This window comes from Oratosquilla oratoria, chromosome 35 (assembly GCF_046742065.1).
Source record: "Oratosquilla oratoria isolate Oo_2021 chromosome 35, ASM4674206v1, whole genome shotgun sequence".
Taxonomy (NCBI): Eukaryota; Metazoa; Arthropoda; class Malacostraca; order Stomatopoda; family Squillidae; genus Oratosquilla; species Oratosquilla oratoria.
In genome coordinates, this window is record NC_134811.1 from 956,552 (window position 1) to 976,551 (window position 20,000).

General features: G+C 40.4%; 2 protein-coding genes across 2 annotated transcripts in view; one reads left to right on the forward strand and one right to left on the reverse strand.

The window, feature by feature from the left end:
• Window positions 1–1,269: 1,269 nt before the first annotated feature.
• Window positions 1,270–9,484, forward strand: LOC143018461 (uncharacterized). Its single transcript, XM_076173825.1, has 3 exons — window positions 1,270–1,326; window positions 1,879–1,935; window positions 4,978–9,484. The coding sequence occupies exons 1-3, from the start codon at window positions 1,275–1,277 to the stop codon at window positions 8,454–8,456; spliced, it is 3,588 nt and encodes a 1,195-aa protein (XP_076029940.1). The 5' UTR covers window positions 1,270–1,274; the 3' UTR covers window positions 8,457–9,484.
• A 6,583-nt stretch (window positions 9,485–16,067) lies between these two features.
• The window catches only part of LOC143018462 (uncharacterized), an 11,637-nt gene continuing 7,704 nt past the window's right edge, over window positions 16,068–20,000 (reverse strand). Inside the window, exons 5-7 of the mRNA XM_076173826.1 lie at window positions 19,911–20,000; window positions 17,455–17,576; window positions 16,068–17,055 (exon numbers count right to left, since the gene is read on the reverse strand). The exon at window positions 19,911–20,000 is cut by the window's right edge and continues 31 nt beyond it. Of these exons, the coding sequence (XP_076029941.1) occupies window positions 16,818–17,055; window positions 17,455–17,576; window positions 19,911–20,000 (450 nt within the window). The 3' untranslated portion in view covers window positions 16,068–16,817. The remainder of the gene's footprint in view (window positions 17,056–17,454; window positions 17,577–19,910) is intronic.

The window sequence follows — 20,000 nt, forward strand, 5'->3', positions numbered from 1 at the left end:
ACCGACACCTGCACCTTCTCACGTCCGCACACCTGCGTCCGGGCGCCTGAGGCCACTCCGGGGCCCGCGGTTCCTTCTACAGGACCCTGCTCCATGTTATCTCCAGAAGCGTACCCTCCCTTCCCACCTCACGTACTCAACCTGCATAACACTCGTCCCCCTAACCTTCCTTTTGTTTTATTTATTTTTATTTACTTTATTTAATCTATTAATTTGTGTAACTAGTTTACCCCTTCACCATGCCAACTTTCCAAACGTAGTATCTTCTCCATCAAATATTATTTTCTATGAGGTTTACGGCACTCTCCTTTTTATATCATAACAAATAGTGACTATATTAAACTGAAATACTTTTCTGTTGACGTTTTCTCAAAATAGTTTATCAAAGAAAACAATACATTTGAGGGTGTGACTTTAAATAAAGGACCCATCCCCCTCTTGCCTGTGTTGTAACACTTAAGCTTTAACTGTTATGTTAACCTTTTATCATAACGAACACCACCTCAGACATTGTTATATGAAACTCACTTTTTGATATTATCACTAACTTGTTTTTCTTGTATATCTATTGTATTCACTGCTCAAACTCATATCTGTTCATGAAATTGTAGCATCACAATAACACAAGTTATCACACTCTTCCCTTGAGCAAGGAGTTTGTGTGTATAAGTCATGTCACAGCATTTCTCATAAATTGTGTCAAATGAACTGAGGGAGTTCTCATCCGGAAAGTTAGTAGCTGTCGATCACGAGTCCAGTTCGTGATCCAAGACAGAAATGAGTCACTTTTTTATATCTTAGATATCACAATACCAAATAAGAGTCGTTCTAATCCGTTGGTTTCCAAACTAGGGGTCACAGCCCCACCCATGGAGGCATGAGGAGAATACAAGGGGGGGGGGGCGAGTTGAGTCATCTGCCCAAAAAGAATTGTTCAACAATAATAATAATAATAATCAAATAATTCCAATAACATTTATCTACCATTACATACGTCACAAAATATAATTCTATCAATCACCCCAACCCGTTTTCTATTAGGATATAAATAGAAAAATTACATAATTTCATATGAATATAATAATAGTTGGATGGGGGAAGGAGCTTATGGATCTGCTGTTAGCGAAAAGGGTTCGTCATTAAGAGAGTTTGGGTATCATTGGCTTAATACAACGGAAAAAAAGTGCATTCTGTCTGAGTTCAGACTTTTGCTGGTGGGTCGATGATTTTTGTCATTATGACTAATTCTGTCTTTCTTTCTTTCGCAGGCAGCGATGTACAGAAACGCCGTTATTCTACTCTTCCTCGTGGCCACGGCTTTGGCAGGTGTGTATATATATATACAGCGTGTGTGTGTGTGTGTGTGTGTGTGTGTGTGTGTGTGTGTGTGTGTGTGTGTGTGTGTGTGTTACTCACAATCAAGGACAGGTACGTTTATGATTCTAAACAAAATCCACGTTGTCACTGGCATAAGCTTATTTTTTTTTGCCCTACTCACAATATTTCCATTATTTTATTCACTGTAAGGAAGGGCTCACTATTGATTTTGTCATTCTAAAACCAGGAGCCTTCTAGAGCTCGTTAGCAATGTCTGTTTAATCGAGGATATAATGTTAAGCAAATACCTTGTTTCCTACATTCAACAAATAAATTCCTCAGTAGTTGGCACCGTTTGGTCTATCATCCTACTTGTGTCATTGCATAAAAACTCCCTCATACGATCCTTCTTCCATTACCTCGTCATCTCATAATTCCCTCACTAATTTAGCTTTTTCCTTGACTCATCCAGACCCACCATACTTGATGGGTTCTGCACTCACTTTGTCTATATTCATATCTATACGTACATCCTGACTCACCCTCCCTTTCCCATCACAGGTCCCCTGCCACAACAGGCTAAAGAGAGCGAGGTAGCAGAAGAAGTCAAGGTTCAAGGTAAGTTGTCCTCCTAACAGTAAATCGCGGGATTTTTGAGACAGAGTGAGAAATAGAGAGAGAGAGAGAGAGAGAGAGAGAGAGATCTTCCCTCATTTTTGGGTGGAGGGGGGGAACAGGAAGGTGTAATAGGGAGAGGAACAGAGGGAAAGGGGTTCTGGGGTAAATGCGTAATAGGGACATGCAGAGAAATGAAGTGGATGTCAGAGGAAGAGTTAAAGAATGTGCCTTTGTTTCAATTGTGGAAATAACCCATTACTGATAAATCCAAAACATCGACCCCTTACGATGGGGAGACACTGAGCATGGGGTGAAATAGCTGGATAGAATAAAGACTAGAAAAAGAGCTAAAATATGAGGAGAACGCACCGATTCAAGTTCAAGCTCTGGAGGAAGCGGCCCGATATGGAGGTTGTAGATAGCCATAACCACGTCAGAAGAATGCACCAGACTCTGAAAGTGGAGGTTAGAAGAATGCTCCAGACCCTGAAAGTGAAAGTCAGAAGAATGCTCCAGATCTTGAAAGTGGAAGTCAAAAGAATGCTCCAGATCTTGAAAGGTGAAGTCAGGAGAATGCTCCAGACCCTGAGAGCGGAAGTCAGAAGAATGCTCCAGATCTTAAAAGTGGAAAGAAAGGGAATGCTCTAGACCCTAAAAGTGGAAATCAGAAGAATGCTCCAGACCCTGAAAGCGGAAGTCAGAAGAATGCTCCAGATATTAAAAGTGGAAAGCAAGGGAATGCTTTAGACCCTGAAAGCGGCAGTCAGAAGAATGTTCCATATCTTGAAAGTGGAAGTCAGAAGAATGCTCCAGACCCTGAAAGTGGAAGTCAGAAGAATGTTCCAGATCTTGAAAGTGGAAAGAAGAGGAGTGATCACAACGACTGCCACCATGCGAAAGGACTCTGTACGGAGAAAAGAAGAGTCATTCCAGATTTCTGGAAAGTGTGGCCACCAAAGGGTATCTTCTACGTAAATGCGTGCTTCGGACGATCAGTGACCTTAACTTTAAACATCTTCTCACCTTCTCACCCATCTCCCGGTAGGCCGTTAGGACTGTGGGCGACCAGCCTCCTGAGACTCTCGAGCAGTAGTTATTTTTACGGAAGCGGCTTGCTTAGCCCGTCCTCCCAACCCTCCTCCTTTATCCGGGCTTGGGACCGGCATGCGAGGTACAATTTGAAATGCAAAGTTGCGGCGGCCACTTACAGGAATAGACTCAACAAGAACGACTGATTAAGCGAGGAGTTTTAGACTCCACATAACTAGGAATCATCAAGAATCTTGCATGGATTTAACAGCCAATAAAGATGACTATAGCTTTAATGACATTTAGAATCATCATCATAATTTCTATTAGCTCTGTTAAGGGAACTGATGTGACTTGTGACGTATGGCTTGACTCGACCTCTTCTTCTATCACAACCCCGCTGACTTATGTACCCACCTTCCCCCATCCCCGACTCACCCCTTCCCCTACCTGACTCTACCCTTTCCCTCCCCACTGACTGACGTATCCCCCAAATCCTCCCATTGACAGACTGTTCCCTCGACGACGTGTTGGACGGGTTGGGACCGTGCGATCAGTGTTTTTGCCAGGAGGGCGAGGTCGTCTGCTCCGTCGTCGAATGTCCCTGGAGGGACGACTGTGAGGCTTCCTATGTAGAGGGCGAATGTTGCCCAGTGTACAAGAACTGCCCGGTTCCTGGTGAGTTTGGATTGCGAACATCAGTGTTTATAGGTCTGGAACGCTTCTAAAGGCCGGGAACATCCCCAAAGTTCTGTAACGCTTTTAAAGACCTGGGACAATTCTAAAGGTCTGGAACGCTTCTGAAGGTGTGGAAGGCTTCTAAAGGTCTGGAATGCTTCTAAAGGTCTTGAACGCTTCTAAAGGCCTGGGACGCTTCTGATGGTCTAGAACGCTTCTAAAGGCCTGGAATGGTTCTGACGGTCTGGAACGTTTCTAACGACCTGGAAAGCTTCTGAAGGCCTGGAACGCTTCTAAATGTTTGGAACGCTCCTAAAGGTCTGGGACACTCTAAGATCAGGAACGCTTCTGAAGGTCTGGAATACTTCTTTAGGCCCGGAACGCTTCTGAGATTCTGAAACGCTTTTAAAGGCCCCTCCAGCAAGTGAAAATTCGCGCAAAATAAATCCCTTAGCCTAAGCGCAAACTGAGACGCAGCCGACACAGGCGACGCAGCACAGAGCAAAGGCAGACTTCCTGTTGCTGAATTGAAGTACAGTTTGAACTTCTCTCTCGCTTGAAATGCTTCTAGATGTACTATCTCAGTATTTCAAGTGAGAGAGAAGTTCAAAATTTACTTCAGTTCGGCAACAGGATGTCTGCCCGTGTTTCAGTTTGTGTTTAGGCTAATGATGACATGAAGACATACTCAGTGGTTTGATGCATTTCCTTATTGAAATTTCCAAATATTGTAATTTATAGCAAACCCATCGCCCCTGTTCTTTCTTGATGGAGACCAGAGGTTCCCAGAAAACTGGACACGGCCACCAGTTTAGATCATAAGTTACTCAGTGAAGAGATTTCGTGGATCTGTCTGGAGTGAGAAAGTGTAGATCGGTATGACATCACGTTTAGTGCCTTCTGTGTGGTGGCTACATTCAAGGCATTAAATGTCCGTTGCCGGGCCGAGTCTGTGGTGATACTGTTTCAGTATAGAAGAGCGACCATAACATAGGCGTGTCAATGTAATTCTTGATTGTCTTGGGATGGGGGAATATTTCTGTTGTTTGATATCTGGGGAAGTCTGGTGAATATATGACTGTAAATCGTGATTCTGGGTTGTATATGCGTAATGGCCTCTCCACACGAACAAGCTGACAAATCTAAAACCAAGCTTTCATTTTCCTGGAGTTTTTAATGTATTTTTTAATATTTTCATTCTCAATTAACCTGCCATTGTTGGACACCAGTCTCGAGTTGAACTTTGTGGAGAGCCCCCACTTTGTAATTTTAAGTAATAACTTTGTGACAACGGCAAAATCTATAATGAAATAATGTTTTCCCTTTTCTTCCCAGATGGCCCCGCTCCTGACGCAGCCGCGACTTTGGACTCGGCTTCAGATCCTGATCCTACAAAGATTGAAGTTACAAACACTGAGACCGAAAACAAGGTGCAGCTTAGTGAAGTTGTAGATGAACAGGAGGAGATAAGTGTAGATGAAACTGCAAATGATCCCTCGAGTGAACCTTTGACTGACGCATTTGATGATATTGTGGAAGAAGTTGAGAGTGTGGTCCCTGAAAATAACCCTGAAACCGGGAAAGTTGATACCTTAACCAAAGTAGAGCTTTCTGAAAACATCAAGCCAGATGTACAAGTTGAAGTATCTCTTGATACCGAAGATACCAAAACCTCAGTTAAGGCTGAAGTTATTGACACTACCTCTCAAGTTATTAAAGAATCCGAAGGTTCAGATAAAACCAATCAGGAGGAAAAATATGTTGATGATAAATCTGAAACTAAAGTCGACGATAACGAAGGCGAAATCTCTCAAGTTGATGACAAAGTCCAAGTCACTCAAGAGGATACCAACCTTAAAGCGGTTGAGGATGTAGGAGCCAAAAAGCCTATCGAGGTCTCCGAAATTAAAGAGAATGCTCCCGAAGCTGAGATCCAAGAGGCTGAAGCATCCGAACCTTCATTACAAGTTATAATACTTCCAGATTCTGAATCAGCTGATAAAGCTCCACTAAGCGAAGGAGAAATCGAGGAGGTAGCACAAATAGCTAATGTTAAGAGTGATGTGCCAGAGGAGCAAGTCCCGGAAAAAGCTCAAGTCAGCAGCGACGAGGGCGCAAAAGAAGATGTAGTCCCGAGTGATGCTGCTGACCCTACCAGTACAATAAAGGAAGCTGGAAATTCCGAATCTGTCAATAAAGAAGAGGGAAATGATTCTGCAGTCGATGAAAACAAAGAGTCAATTCCCGAACCCACAACCCTCGGGCCCATTTCTGACCCAAAAGAAAAGCTAGAAGGAAAAAATGATGAGGCAGATAAACCAATTAACGCCGAAGAGAGTCAACAGGTAGAGTCTTCAGCGCAGAATGAGCAGAAAACAGAGAAACTAACTCAGGAAACTACTATCCAGAAAACACCAGAGAGCCCTAAATCAGAGAAGGAAGAGACCAAAGTTGAAGAAAATGTTCAGTCAGATGCACAGGTAAAGAATGAGCAACAAGCCGAGGAACAACAGAATCAGGAAACTGTTGTCCAAAAAACGCCAGAGAACCCAAAGTCAGAGAAGGAGGAGACCAAAGTTGAAGATGTCAAGACAGATGCACAGGTAAAGAACGAACAAGCAGAAGAACAACACAATCAGGAAACTGTTGTCCAAAAAACACCAGAGAACCCTAAATCAGAGAAGGAAGAGATCAAAGTTGAAGAAGATGTCAAGCAAGATGCACAGGTAAAGAACGAACAGGCAGAAGAACAAGAGAATCAGGAAACTGCTGCCCCAAAAACGCCAGAGAACCCAAAATCAGAAAAGGAAGAGACCAAAGTTGAAAATGTCAAGCCAGATGTAGAGGTAAAGAACGAACAAGCAGAGGAACAACACAATCAGGAAACTGTTGTCCAAAAGGTGCCAGAGAATCCTAAATCAGAGAAGGAAGAGACCAAAGTTGAAGAAAATGCCAAGCCAGATGTAGAGGTAAAGAACGAACAAGCAGAGGAACAACAGAAACAGGAAACTGTTGCCGAGAAAACGCCAGAGAACCCAAAATCAGAGAAGGAAGAGATCAAAGTTGAAGAAAATGTCCAGCCAGATGTACAGGTAAAGAACGAACAAGCAAAGGAACAACACAATCAGGAAACTGTTGCCGAAAAATTGCCAGAGAACCCAAAATCAGAAAAAGAAGAGACCAAAGTTGAAGAAAATGCCAAGCAAGATGTAGAGGTAAAGAACGAACAAGCAGAGGAACAACACAATCAGGAAACTGTTGCCCCCAAAACGCCAGAGAACCCAAAATCAGAGAAGGAAGAGACCAAAGTTGAAGAAAATGTCAAGCCAGATGTAGAGGTAAAGAACGAACAAGCAGAGGAACAACAGAAACAGGACACTGCTGCCCCAAAAACGCCAGAGAACCCTAAATCAGAGAAGGAAGAGATCAAAGTTGAAGAAGATGTCAAGGCAGATGCACAGGTAAAGAACGAACAAGCAGAAGAACAACACAATCAGGAAACTGTTGTCCAAAAAACACCAGAGAACCCTAAATCAGAGAAGGAAGAGATCAAAGTTGAAGAAAATGTCCAGCCAGATGCACAGGTAAAGAACGAACAGGCAGAAGAACAAGAGAATCAGGAAACTGCTGCCCCAAAAACGCCAGAGAACCCAAAATCAGAAAAGGAAGAGACCAAAGTTGAAGAAAATGTCAAGCCAGATGTAGAGGTAAAGAACGAACAAGCAGAGGAACAACAGAAACAGGAAACTGCTGCCCCCAAAACGCCAGAGAACCCAAAATCAGAGAAGGAAGAGATCAAAGTTGAAGAAAATATCCAGCCAGATGCACAGGTAAAGAATGAGCAAGTAGAGGAAACACAGAAACAAGAAACTGTTGCCGAGAAAACGCCAGAGAACCCAAAGTCAGAGAAGGAAGAAATCAAAGTTGAAGAAAATGTCCAGCCAGATGTACAGGTAAAGAATGAACAAGCAAAGGAACAAGAGAATCAGGAAACTGTTGTCCAAAAAACGCCAGAGAACCCCAAATCAGAGAATGAGGAGACCAAAGTTGAGGAAAATGTTCAGCCAGATGCACAGGTAAAGAATGAACAAACCGAGAAAGAACAGAATCAGGAAACTGTTGTTCAGGAAGAATCACAGAACGAGCAAACCAAAGTTGAAGAAAGTGTCCAGGAACAGGCAGATGTAGAGGTAAAAAATGAACAAGCCAAGGAACAAAACACTCAGGAAACTGCTGTCCAGGAAGCTTCCGAAAACCTTAAATCAGAGAAGGAAGACGCCAAAGTTGAGGAAAATATCCAGAAGAAAAATGAACAACAATCCGAGGGACAAAATAATCAGAACACTGCTGCCCAAGAAACACCCCAAAACCCAAAATCAGAGCAAGAGGAGACTAATGTTGAGGTCAGTGGCCAGAAGGAAGCAGCCCCTTCAGAGAAGACTGAGGTGAAACATGAGAAAACTCCCACGGAACAAGAAGAAAATGTGGATGTGGCCAAAACGAGCCCAAAGGTCTCCGAAAGCACAGGAGACGAAACTAAACTAGAAGGTGAAACTGTTGACACAGAAATCGAAAAAGTGGCCGAGAAATATGGACTCAAAACTGTTGTTATTCATAAGGATACTCAGGAGTCGCCCGCCGAGCACCAGCTTGACCAAGAGAAAGAGGGCGTCGATGTTCTTATTGAGGGTACTGACCAGAAGGAAGACGAATCGGTCAGTGGCGGTGATAAAGAAATCCATTCGATCAACGAGCTGCGACGTAAGCGAAATCTGGCCGACCGCGTGGCTAGATATGTACGGTCTTTCTTTTGATCTCGGACCTCCTGTGAACTGAAATGCAGTGGCAGTTCATGTCACTGATGTACTTAATGACACTGGACACGAAAACCCAGTGAATACTTATTTAAAACAAGCATACATATCAATACTTCGAGACATATGCAGCAAAAAAGATTAACTCGAGAACCCTTAATCTTCTGAATTTTCCTTTACAGCACTTGTACTAAGAAACTACTCTATAAAGCATCTTTTTCTCCATACAATCACACACTGGAGACCAATGCTAGCCATATATGGTTAGGGTACTCCTCAAACCCGGTGCTGCTACTTCTCGTATCAACTATTGTAATAATTCATTACTGATTTAAGTAATCTTTGATATGAGACGTTCGTGCTCTTTCTTTGGTACTTGCTGTAATTTGCATACCAAAGGACTACGCACAGTAGATCTATGGCATTGGTTAATTTTTATATTATTTATTCTATAACTGGAGACATGTCAACCTGGTCACTGCAAGGCACACATCTGATGAATGTTTTAACGATGGAAATGTTTGACTCATTCAAAAAAGTTTGCCTATGTAATGGACAGGATTTAGTTTTACGTTCTTTAAGGTTAAATGGAAGCATTAGGATTATAGGAAGCCTACTATTTCCAATAAAACGTTTAAAAAAAATACAAGGACACTATTCGACTCTTCATGGAGAGAATAGAGCCCTCTGGAATCCGTGAGAATTCGGTTAAAGTAGCCATTTTATCTTTCCACAAAGGGACCAGGTTTAGGAGCACGGCTGATTGAAGACGATGCTAATTAATAAGGTTTTAACCGGAATTCCACCACTAAGTAGGCCGTATAAGGATATATGCGCTTAGGTTGCGCATATCCTTGTATTGCGATTGGACAGACTTAGTAATTTGTGTTTGAAATTAATCCAAACTAAGATCTGTCTTTTCTTGTCCTGTATTCCTATGTTCTTCCATGGACAAAAGGCATTGGTGTGTATTAAGCACACGAGGGGTTGTATGAAATGATTCCATTAAATGTTGTCTATAAAACGAATTTGACTATAATTTCATCCTGTGTGGAAAACTTCAAAACCCAACCACGGCAGAGTGTCATAACCTGACGTGCCGGTCCCAAGTCCGGATAAATGGGGAGGGTTGAGCGTAGGGGTAACACCCCTACCTCGTAAAAAATATAAAAGTTACAGAAACTTTTGAAGCGCCTCGGAACCTGGACGGATATGTTGATGACTCGGAAATGAATAATGGACGTCTGAATTGGAGATCTAATATAAAAATTGGAACTTGGAATGTAAAGTCTTTATATATGGTTGGCCAAACTAAAGCATTGGTAACAGAAATGGATAAATATAACATTGATATAATTGCAGTACAAGAAACCAGATGGTTAGGAAGTGGTGAATGTGACCTTGGTAAACACACTATACTGTACAGTGGGAGAGCAGACCAAAGACATGAGGAGGGGGTAGGTATATGTATGACAAAGAAAATAAGAGAATCGCTAATGGAGTATAAACCAATCAGTGAAAGGATAATGAGTATAAGATTAAGGGGTAAATGGTTTAATGTGACCTTAATATGCGTATACGCACCAACTGAAGAAAAAGAGGAAAGAATAAAGGATGAATTTTATGAGGAATTACAGATGATCATGGACAACACAAGTAAGCATGATGTAATGATAATTTTGGGTGATCTAAATGCCAAGGTAGGACAGGAAGTTGAGGCTTTCAGACTATCAATAGGAAAAGAAAGCCTCCATGAAGAAACCAATGATAATGGGACAAGACTAGCATCACTTGCCTTAAGTAACAATCTAATCATAGGAGGAACATACTTTCAACACAAGAATATGCATAGACTTGGGTATCGCCAGATGGACATATTAGAAACCAAACTGACCATATAATAATCAATAGAAAACACAGAAATACATTGTAGGATGTAAGAAGCTACAGAGGAGCAGATTGCAACACTGACCACTTCCTGGTTCTGGGAAGGATTAGAGCTAAACTATCAATAAAGAAATCGACATACAGTATTACAGGAAAAAAAAAGACAGCTCAATTAGTTATACACAACTGACCTAACATTACCAGATCATGATCACAAGGACATGTTGCTTACCAAAACCAGTGTGGACCTCACAAACATATTGGCAAACCAACGACAAAACTTACACGGCCCTTAACATGTCACCTAATCAATGGATCCATTAAAAAGACACAATACTACCACACACAATCGATAACTACAAGAAAAGACCACAATAAATAGAGCACGAGCCTCGTAGATTGCTATTTTTGGAAGCCCTCTACATTCAAGCTAGACACTCTAGCGAATGACCTATAACACTTGTCTATGTAAGAAGAATGACGGCCGGTGGAAACGCCAAAAATTCACACTGGGAGAGGTCCTGATTAATGAAGTAACCTCGCCCTGGTGTCTCCCATTGGCTTTAGGCAGCCAATCAGCGATGTACGATCAGCGAAGCAGCCAATCAGAGATGTCTACAACATAAACACAACTTGTGTGTCATTTTGACAAATGGAAATAAGCTCCACCGCAAGGACTCGAACCTTTGCCGTAGCGACTGCTTATCATGAAACAATGGCGATAGCATCGAGCCACCCAGGCCGTACAAAAGGTGAATCGGGTGGTTCCTTTTGTACGGCCTGGGTGGCTCGATGCTATCGCCTTTGTTTCAGAATAAGCAGTCGCTACACCATAGGTTCGAGTCCATGCGGTGGAGCTTATAAACACAACTCCTGTTACCTATCTCTTAATCTCGAAGGTGTAACCAGGAAACTTGTTAGGAAATCATCAACGATCACGAAAAGAAACTCGTGAGCTGTAAACACAATCTTCACATTATTAATTTGGTTGCGTGTCGGTTTAGTACGGTATTTGTGAAGTTTCGTCTCACCCGCTCGCACAGCAATTTGTATATATATATATATATATATATATATATTTTGTATCTACGTTGCGACAACTCCGACAACTTTTCTTAGTAACGTTTCTTGCGAAAATTAATATTAAGGGATGCTGAAAAAATAATTCCTGCAACCTTCCCACTACCCGCCATTTCGCCTCAATCGCACAGCAATCTGTATATACATACATACATACACACACACACACACACACACACACACACACATATATATATATATATATATATATATATATATATGTACATATACATATATATATATATATATATATATATATATATATATATATATGAATGGTAAGAATGGAAAGACACGATTGGGAACCGGAGACTTTATTCCTGACCGGTTTCGACTCTGAAGAAGCATCAAAGGCGAAACCAGTCAGGAATAAAGTCCCTTGTTCCCAATCGCGTCTTTCCATTCTTACCATTCATACACCGGTCATGATGTCACGATATATATATATATATATATATATATATATATATATATATATATATATATAATATATATATATATATATATGTATATATATATATATATATATATATATTCATCTATACTACAACTACGACAATTTTTTGTAACGTTTTTCCAGGAAGAAATGGCGAAAAAAAATCTCGCAACCTTCCCACTACCCGCCACCGAAGCGGTGTCATGGTTATCCAGTGCAGGCATTTTTAGGTTAGGTTAGGTTAGGTTGGGATAAGTTAGGTAGGTCAGGTTGGGTTAAGTTAGGTAGGTTAGGATACGTTAGAATGTGGAGAAAAACCAGGTTTGACGGAAAAGAAATAGTGGGTGTTGCTCTCAACAATATTTTATAAGTGCACACTTACAAAATATAGCAATAGAAAATTAAAAAATAATTTCGTAAATTATAATACATCAACGTAATATAAAAGCTATGTTCAAACGAACGTAGCCGCTGCGACTGCTTAAGACGCCATATTTGTTTTGGTATATGCGGAGGTCGAACAAACGGTGGTATTCTTAAAAAAAATCTTTCCTTATGTAAATCCTTGAAAGGGAAAGATTTTTTAAGAATGCCACCGAAATTATGATAAATTCGTCTATTCTAACCTAACCTACCTACCTTCCTGACCTAACCTGCATTGAGCAATGCGGTACCTGTAATTCTATATGTCATCAGGGTCATCGTCGTCTTTGACCTCCGAATCTTTCAAAATAAAGATGGCATCTCAAGGAGTCGCAGCGACTCCGTTCGTGTGTCACTTTTAGTAACGTTATCTGTCACAAATTTCAGCCAAGAAAAAACATATATTACGTTGATGTATTATAATTTACAAAATTACAATTTAATGTTCTATTGCTACATCGCATAGGTGTGCATTTCTAAACAAAAATACCAAATAGGCGGTTTGGTGATGTGTGGCGGGAAGGTAACGGAAATTATTTTTTCACCACACTCAATTTAATTTCCGAAAGAAGCGTTACAGAGGAAAGTTGTTGGAGTTGTCCTAATATAAATGCAAAAATATGCAAATTGCTGTGACCGAGAGGCGAAACTTCACAAATTCCTTTAGTACCTTAGTAATATACCTCTTGTGTCAGTTACTATTACAAAATTACTGACATATACATGCTTGTTCAAAGGAACGTGCAACGTGTTCAGATTATTAAAAAAATCCAAGTTTCTGAAACAAGTGATTCGCAAAATAACAAAAATAAATTAATGAATAAACAAATAAATGAGTTCACTCATTATTACCCTTAAAATCAAGCAGAACTGTAAACACCCAAAATTATTACAACACAAAAGAATAATACATACATACATACATACATATACCAAGGCTTTTTCCCCCTTCCAAGGGAGGTAGCCACAAAGGGAAAGGCATAAAAACACTCCCACCCATTTCATCCCTAAATACACTCCACACCCCTCCCACCCTTCCTCTCATCTGAGCACCTCCTGGATGACAAATAAATAATAATAATAATTTATCTGGCGTTCATTGGCATCTCGCCCGAGATGACAAACGTCACTCAAGTGCATTTTACAAAAGAACACCAAATACATCGAACCATATGCATTTCAAAATATGGAGTGCGTGTTTGTCAAAGTACGTAATTTCTAAGGAGAGAAAAAACATAGAAAAGAAACACATTAATTTAAATCTTGAAACTAATGCTGAGCTCATACAGTAACAATTATGATACAATATTTTAGTTCAAGAACTACAGTACAAAAACTGCATCATTATTATGATCATGCAGTCTTTGATTTTAATTAATGAAGAACAAATACCCAACGCCTTAAACTTGAATAATAACAAAATGTACGTTACCTCTCCTTGTAGCTTCGGTATGTATGTGTACAATGGATACTTCTCCCATTGTGTTCTGTCATGATCACTTAAAGAAAATCATAAGAATGTTTCGGGCGATTTCAAATGTAACAATATCACTGTTAACTTTATCGAGATTGATCTAATCCTTTGACATTTGTCTTGATTTCCTTTGACTGAATGACTGTCATCAGCCAGAATTAACACAACTTTCTAATATAGACACAAATGGATTAAATCCTGTAATGTCTGATTTCAAATCACTGAATCACAACGGACTGTTGTCGTCGTTTTGGTCTTCGCTGCTGCTGCTGAGCGAAACAGGACGACGAAACTGTTCGTTTATTCCTTACTCGAAAGACTATCTATCACAACCATTAGGTCACACTCTAGGACTCATTATAAATAAGATTTGATCAAATTTTGAGTTTTTATATTATTGTGATTCTCTGGAGGGTTGGCATTTGAATAATGAGGAAGAAAAAATCCAAATGCGAGACTAAGGGCCAGCTCTAATACTTACGGACACAAGACTAAAGGCATGCCAAACGAACCAGATGCTTTCGGATTTTGCTTATTTCTATGTTAAGAACAATAATAAATATACAAAATAATAAATTTATAAACATATTTTATTTGTGGTTTTCTTATTCCTAAACATTTAAGCTTCTGAAAGAGAGCTAGTTATTTAAATACAAACTATTTGTTACGCGGTAAAGAAGTTGTTGCTAGTTACAACTCACGTTTCACCCCAAATGAAGTTTATAATTCACAAGTATTGAATCAATTATAATTACATACATTCATCAAGTTCAATAACTTAATTCCATGTTAATGTACGCTACTCATACAACTGGTATTATTCAAATTAGTATTACGGCAATGGTATAATGCCAAATGCCCTTTTCCCAAGAAAGTCTAGGCATATCATTATAAACAAAACTCATTCCACACTTCCTCCCATTTGGATCAAAATCAACGCAGCGAGTCACAGTTCTCTGGAAGCGCGTCATCCCTTTACAATCCTCATTCATCCGTATCTTTTGCACTCTCTCTTCGTTGCTCAACAGGCATTCATCTAAAGCACTGCTCCACCCATCCATCCATCTCGTTTTCGGACTTTAGCTCGTTCCTTCCATTTGTGCTTTCCGCATTCGCTTTGCTACCATCTCCTCGTTTAATCTATCCAAACGTTCAAACCATCTCAGCACTCTTTCTTGCCCTAAAGTTACGTTTTTTTCCTCGGTTCGATCATCGCTCAACGATGATCGTTCATGGCTCAATGATGATCGTCAAACGATTGTCTAGAGCAGCGTTCTCAACCTCTTCCCTCATATACCCTGTGCTTATGACTTGCTGTTGCTTAAGACCCCTAGAAACCCCATCACTAGTGAACAGAACCCTAGTGCATGCACTAACTATCACTAGTTTTGGGTTCATGGTCCTATTTGTGAACCGCTCTGGCCCACAAAGGTTCGTTGAACCATAAGTTAAGAACCGCTGGTCTAGAGGACTAACTCTTTGTTTTTGAATGATGGGTCTCTTTTTCCTCGAGAAGCAAAAATGCGAGGCTGATCATTTGGTGCTACTATAGCGTGAGATCTACCTCCCTCCCGTTAGCCCTATGGCGTGAGGTCTACCATTTCCATACATTTATTTTAGCGATAAACATATATTTTGTACATATCCTAGGAATAACTTAGATAGATCATTAGATTTCTAATTACATTCATATTAAAGGAATAAATGTAGAAATAAACATGTTATACATTTCCATACATTTATTCTAGCGACACACACTTCGTACATCTTCTAAGAATGACACAAATAGGTTAGGTTAGGTCAGGTCACGTGGACAGGTAACGGTTTTTATGTATTTGGATAGGACACATGTTTGATGGACAGGTGCGGGGAGCGTCCCAGAAGAACGCGGGTCACGCGGTAGACCTCAGGCTGCACCTGGGTACTAAGGCGACATAATTATGGCGGTAGACCTCACGTTATAGCAGCACCACTAATTCATTGTTTTTGAATGATGGGTCTCTTTTGCCTCGTGACGCAAAGCACGAGGCTGATCATATTGTAACCGAACCTACAAACGCTAAAGTTAACCTGCAGCCATTGACTTTGGGACACTAATTATCACACCGCGTAAAATGTGTTCCCATCCCTATTCTCGGCTTTACTTCCACATTTCTTGTACCATCCATTCTTTTAGTGAATGGAATCTCCTGTCAGATGAAGGAGAGATATGACGACAGACCTACTTTGCTGGCATCTAGACCGTCCCTCGTCGGCGGTTGCCCGTTTTGATGCGTCGTTATCGTCGTCGTCGTCGTCGTCGTTGGAAAAGAAAACGAACACAACACTCTATACTTGCAATCTCTTTTATTGACTAGTTCCTCTTTTGATTATTCAAAGACAGAAACGATGCACTCAAGACTTGCTAAATATAACATCAAGTCTAAATAACAAGAAATAGTTTATTGCGCATATGCATACATGTCTCTGTATAAATAGGTATGATATGCTGTTATATATTATATTTCAAACAATAACTTAGATTTTCTAACTCAATAGATAATTAATTGGTACAGTCCAGGGTCGGGATGTGTCGTCAAAATAAAGAAAGCTACAGTCATAGACTTATTAGACACAATACAATAAAACTGTGTGTGTGTGTGTGTGTGTGTGTGTGTGTGTGTGTGTGTGTGTGTGTGTGTGTGTGTGTGTGTGTGTTCTATTATTTGTACAGTTGATTGAGTAATTAAAAAAAAGAACTAGACGAGTCGAAGAAAAGTCAACTGGAGAGAACTGTCACAATGATAATTAAACTGCGCCATCTTTATTTGATATAAAAAAAATGACAGTCGCATGGCGCATTTCGTCTTCGTCTGATATGTACTGTCTCATGAATGTATAAATTACCTTTGGTAACCCTTTGCTACCACAACAAAATATTACTATTTTGGCAACGTGATGAATAAATAACAGCAATGATGCAAAGGACTCTCCCTGAATGTGTTCATGAACGTTTGTGTTAAAAAAGATGACATGGGATATACATGTTATGTCTATGTCTCTGTAGACCTGGCCTATGTTCTTAGGTACACTTGCAGTGCGAAGCCGGGCAATACTTGGGTACGAGGTTACAGTTTCTTTGACACCAAGCGTCCATTCCAGAAACAGTCTGCCAGGCTCCCACGGCCACACACGTTAATGTTCCAGTTTGGGCACCAGTAGTGGTGGTGGTGGTGGTAGGGGTGGTGGTGGTTGTTGTGGTAGAGTCTCCTGCTGCAGGGTTTGCTGACGTGGAAGTCGTCGTCGAAGACTCAGACGCACTAGAATGAAAACAGAACCTTCCTAGTCTTGGGTGATTGCAATGACAGCGGTCAGGGTGATGGAATCAGTGTGGGGCTCTGCGATGATGCTAAAGATAGTGAAAATGGTAAGCAACAAGCATTTTTTAAAGATCAATAAGAACCCCAAAGTATATAATTGGCAGTTGCCGACAAGTCTATCGAAATAAACACCAAATGTGAGGACGGACGGAGCCTTTATTGTATTAGTATGACGTTTCGCTTGTTATTACAGCTTTATCAAGTACCTGATATAAAGCTCGACCAAGCGAAACGGTGTACTAGCCTCCGTCCTCACACCTGGGTGTTTCTTTCGATAGACTTGTCACATGTTAGCTTCTAATGTCAACGCGACACAAGTCCTCCGTGTTCAATACTCACGTTCCATCTCCTGCTAAGATGGCGACGTCCGCGCAGGCTCGGAACTCTTCCTGGTTCCCGCAGCCAACAGCTCCTGTGCCATTAGGACACGTTCCCCAGTTGTTCCCTGCCACGTATCGCCACTGTAAGACAAAGGACACCGATGAACCATCGGAAGGAAACTGTGGCGAACGACAGCCTTGCGCGGGAGGATTTGTTAAAGTCACCCCTTCGCTTGTAGCAACATAAATGATTTATATGTATACAAGATCACTTTTCAGTAATTGTCATTTATGTTCTGTTTTTGTGAATAACCCATAGTGATCACATATGCAATGTTCTCTATTACCAAAGGCTTTTGTCCGAATTGTTGTATACATTGATGTTGCTACCGGTTTCTCAGGCCGGTTTCTGTACATGGCTACGATTTATCAAGACCTTCTGAGTCGTGAAAGAGGACAAACGAAAGATTAAGTCTTTCCTTTACCTGTGCGCTACGAGGAGTGTGACCCACGTGGAGCCAAATCAACCCGAAAAAGAGTTATACTCAAAGGATTATAAAGGCGGAGCATGCCGACATGAGACCTTTTGGTCCATAACTAGGTCGGATGCAAAAGAAAATATATATATAAATGATAAAAAATAGATAAAATAAGATAAAAATTATAATAATATATATCTAATAGATAAAAGCGGTTTCGTGTCTGCCTGTCTGTCTGTCAGACTTTTTTCTCGATTCGCTGTCTGTCTATCTGTCAGACTTTTTTCTCGATTCGATCGATCGACGGTATTATTTGGAATAAGAAGAACTCGAAGAAAAATTCGAAGAAGAAGAACTCGAGGAAGAACTCGAAGAAGAACTCGCAGAAGAACTCGAAGAAGAAGAAGAACTCGAAGAAGAACTCGAAGAAGAAGAAGAACTCGAAGAAGAACTCGAAGAAGAAGAAGAACTCGGAGAAGAGCTCGAAAAAGAAGAACTCGAAGAAAAACTCGAAGGAGAACTCGAAGAAGAAGAAGAACTCGAAGAACTCGAAGAAGAGGAAGAAGAAGAACTCGAAGAACTCGAAGAAGAAGAACTCGAAAAACTCGAAGCAGAATTCGAAGAAGAAGAAGAAGAACTCGAAGAAGAAGAACCCGAAGAAGAAGAAGAAGAAGAAGAACTCGAAGAAGAAGAACTTGAAGAAGAAGAAGAAGAAGAAGAAGAAGAAGAAGAAGAAGAAGAACTCGAAGAAGAACTCGAAGAACTCGAAGAAGAACTCGAAGAAGAACTCGAAGAAGAACTCGAAGAAGAACTCGAAGAAGAAGAACAAGAACTCGAAAAAGAAGAAGAACAAGAAGAACTCGAAGAAGAAGAAGAAGAACTCGAAAAAGAAGAAGGAGAACTCGAAAAAGAAGAAGAAGAAGAAGAAGAAGAAAAACTCGAAGAAGAAGAAGAAGAGGAAGAAGAAGAAGAAGAAGAAGAAGAAGAAGAAGAAGAAGAAACAGAAGAAGAAGAAAAAGAAGAAGAGCGAGCAGCACCGGAGGCCAAGCGTATATATATATTTTTAAATTTTGAATTAAGAGTTTATCGAATTCATCAACATGCTGAGATCTCAGCGGCGAAGCCCCTTTCTAACAAAATCTAGTAATAAGATAAATAATACATTGGTATAGTTAAATGATAAACAAAGAGGTAAATAGTAAATAGTAATAAACTGACAAATGGATGATAAATGGAAATCAAACAAATACTAAATAAACAGACAAATAATACCAAACAAATAAACAAATAATATAAAAATATAGCTTTTTAGGACTTGTACACATATTTTTAGGAACTTTAGAAATTACAGAACAGATGAAAAACAAAACACAAAGATGGAAAATAAGAAAGAGAGAGAGGTATGTAGTGAGGTTGATTTGGGAGAATGGCTGCAAGTGGTCACTCACGACGTATGCGCACAGAACAGAAACACCTTTTAACAATCATACATGCACCTCTGAGGCGCTGAATAACTACGGTCGAAGCCGTCACCGATGCCTTTGTGCTGCTGGGGCAAGTATTTAACATCCACTGCTGGGAATCGGATAGAAGTGCGGGATTCGAACCCACAACAAAGCGAATGCGAGACTAACACGCTTCCGAATACACCCATAGCCTGCCTCCAACCTCCATTTGAATAACTGGTATGTGACTTCGCTTTCAGAAATCTAGAATTTGCTAAGAACATATCAACAGTATGTCTAACATTCGTATAAGTTTAAAATTTTCTTAGTTCATCATCCACCTTTACTATATAATTATAACGGAAAGATAATTGGATATTTGGGGAATTGGAAAAATACAATAACGCAACCGAATTTCTTTTTAACTCAAACAAACTCTTAAATGTCGACCCTGTGGAAGGAAGATATATTTGGGAGCAAAATAATAGGTCTACGTTGTTTAGCTTTGCAAGAATTGGTTTGTCAGTTGTGGTGAGTACACTAACACGTACCTGAAGGACACACTGGGAGCAGACGAGGCCTTTAGGGAGTTTCAAATCGACGTTGAATTTGCCGTTTCCGCTTGGAAGTTGATATTGTGA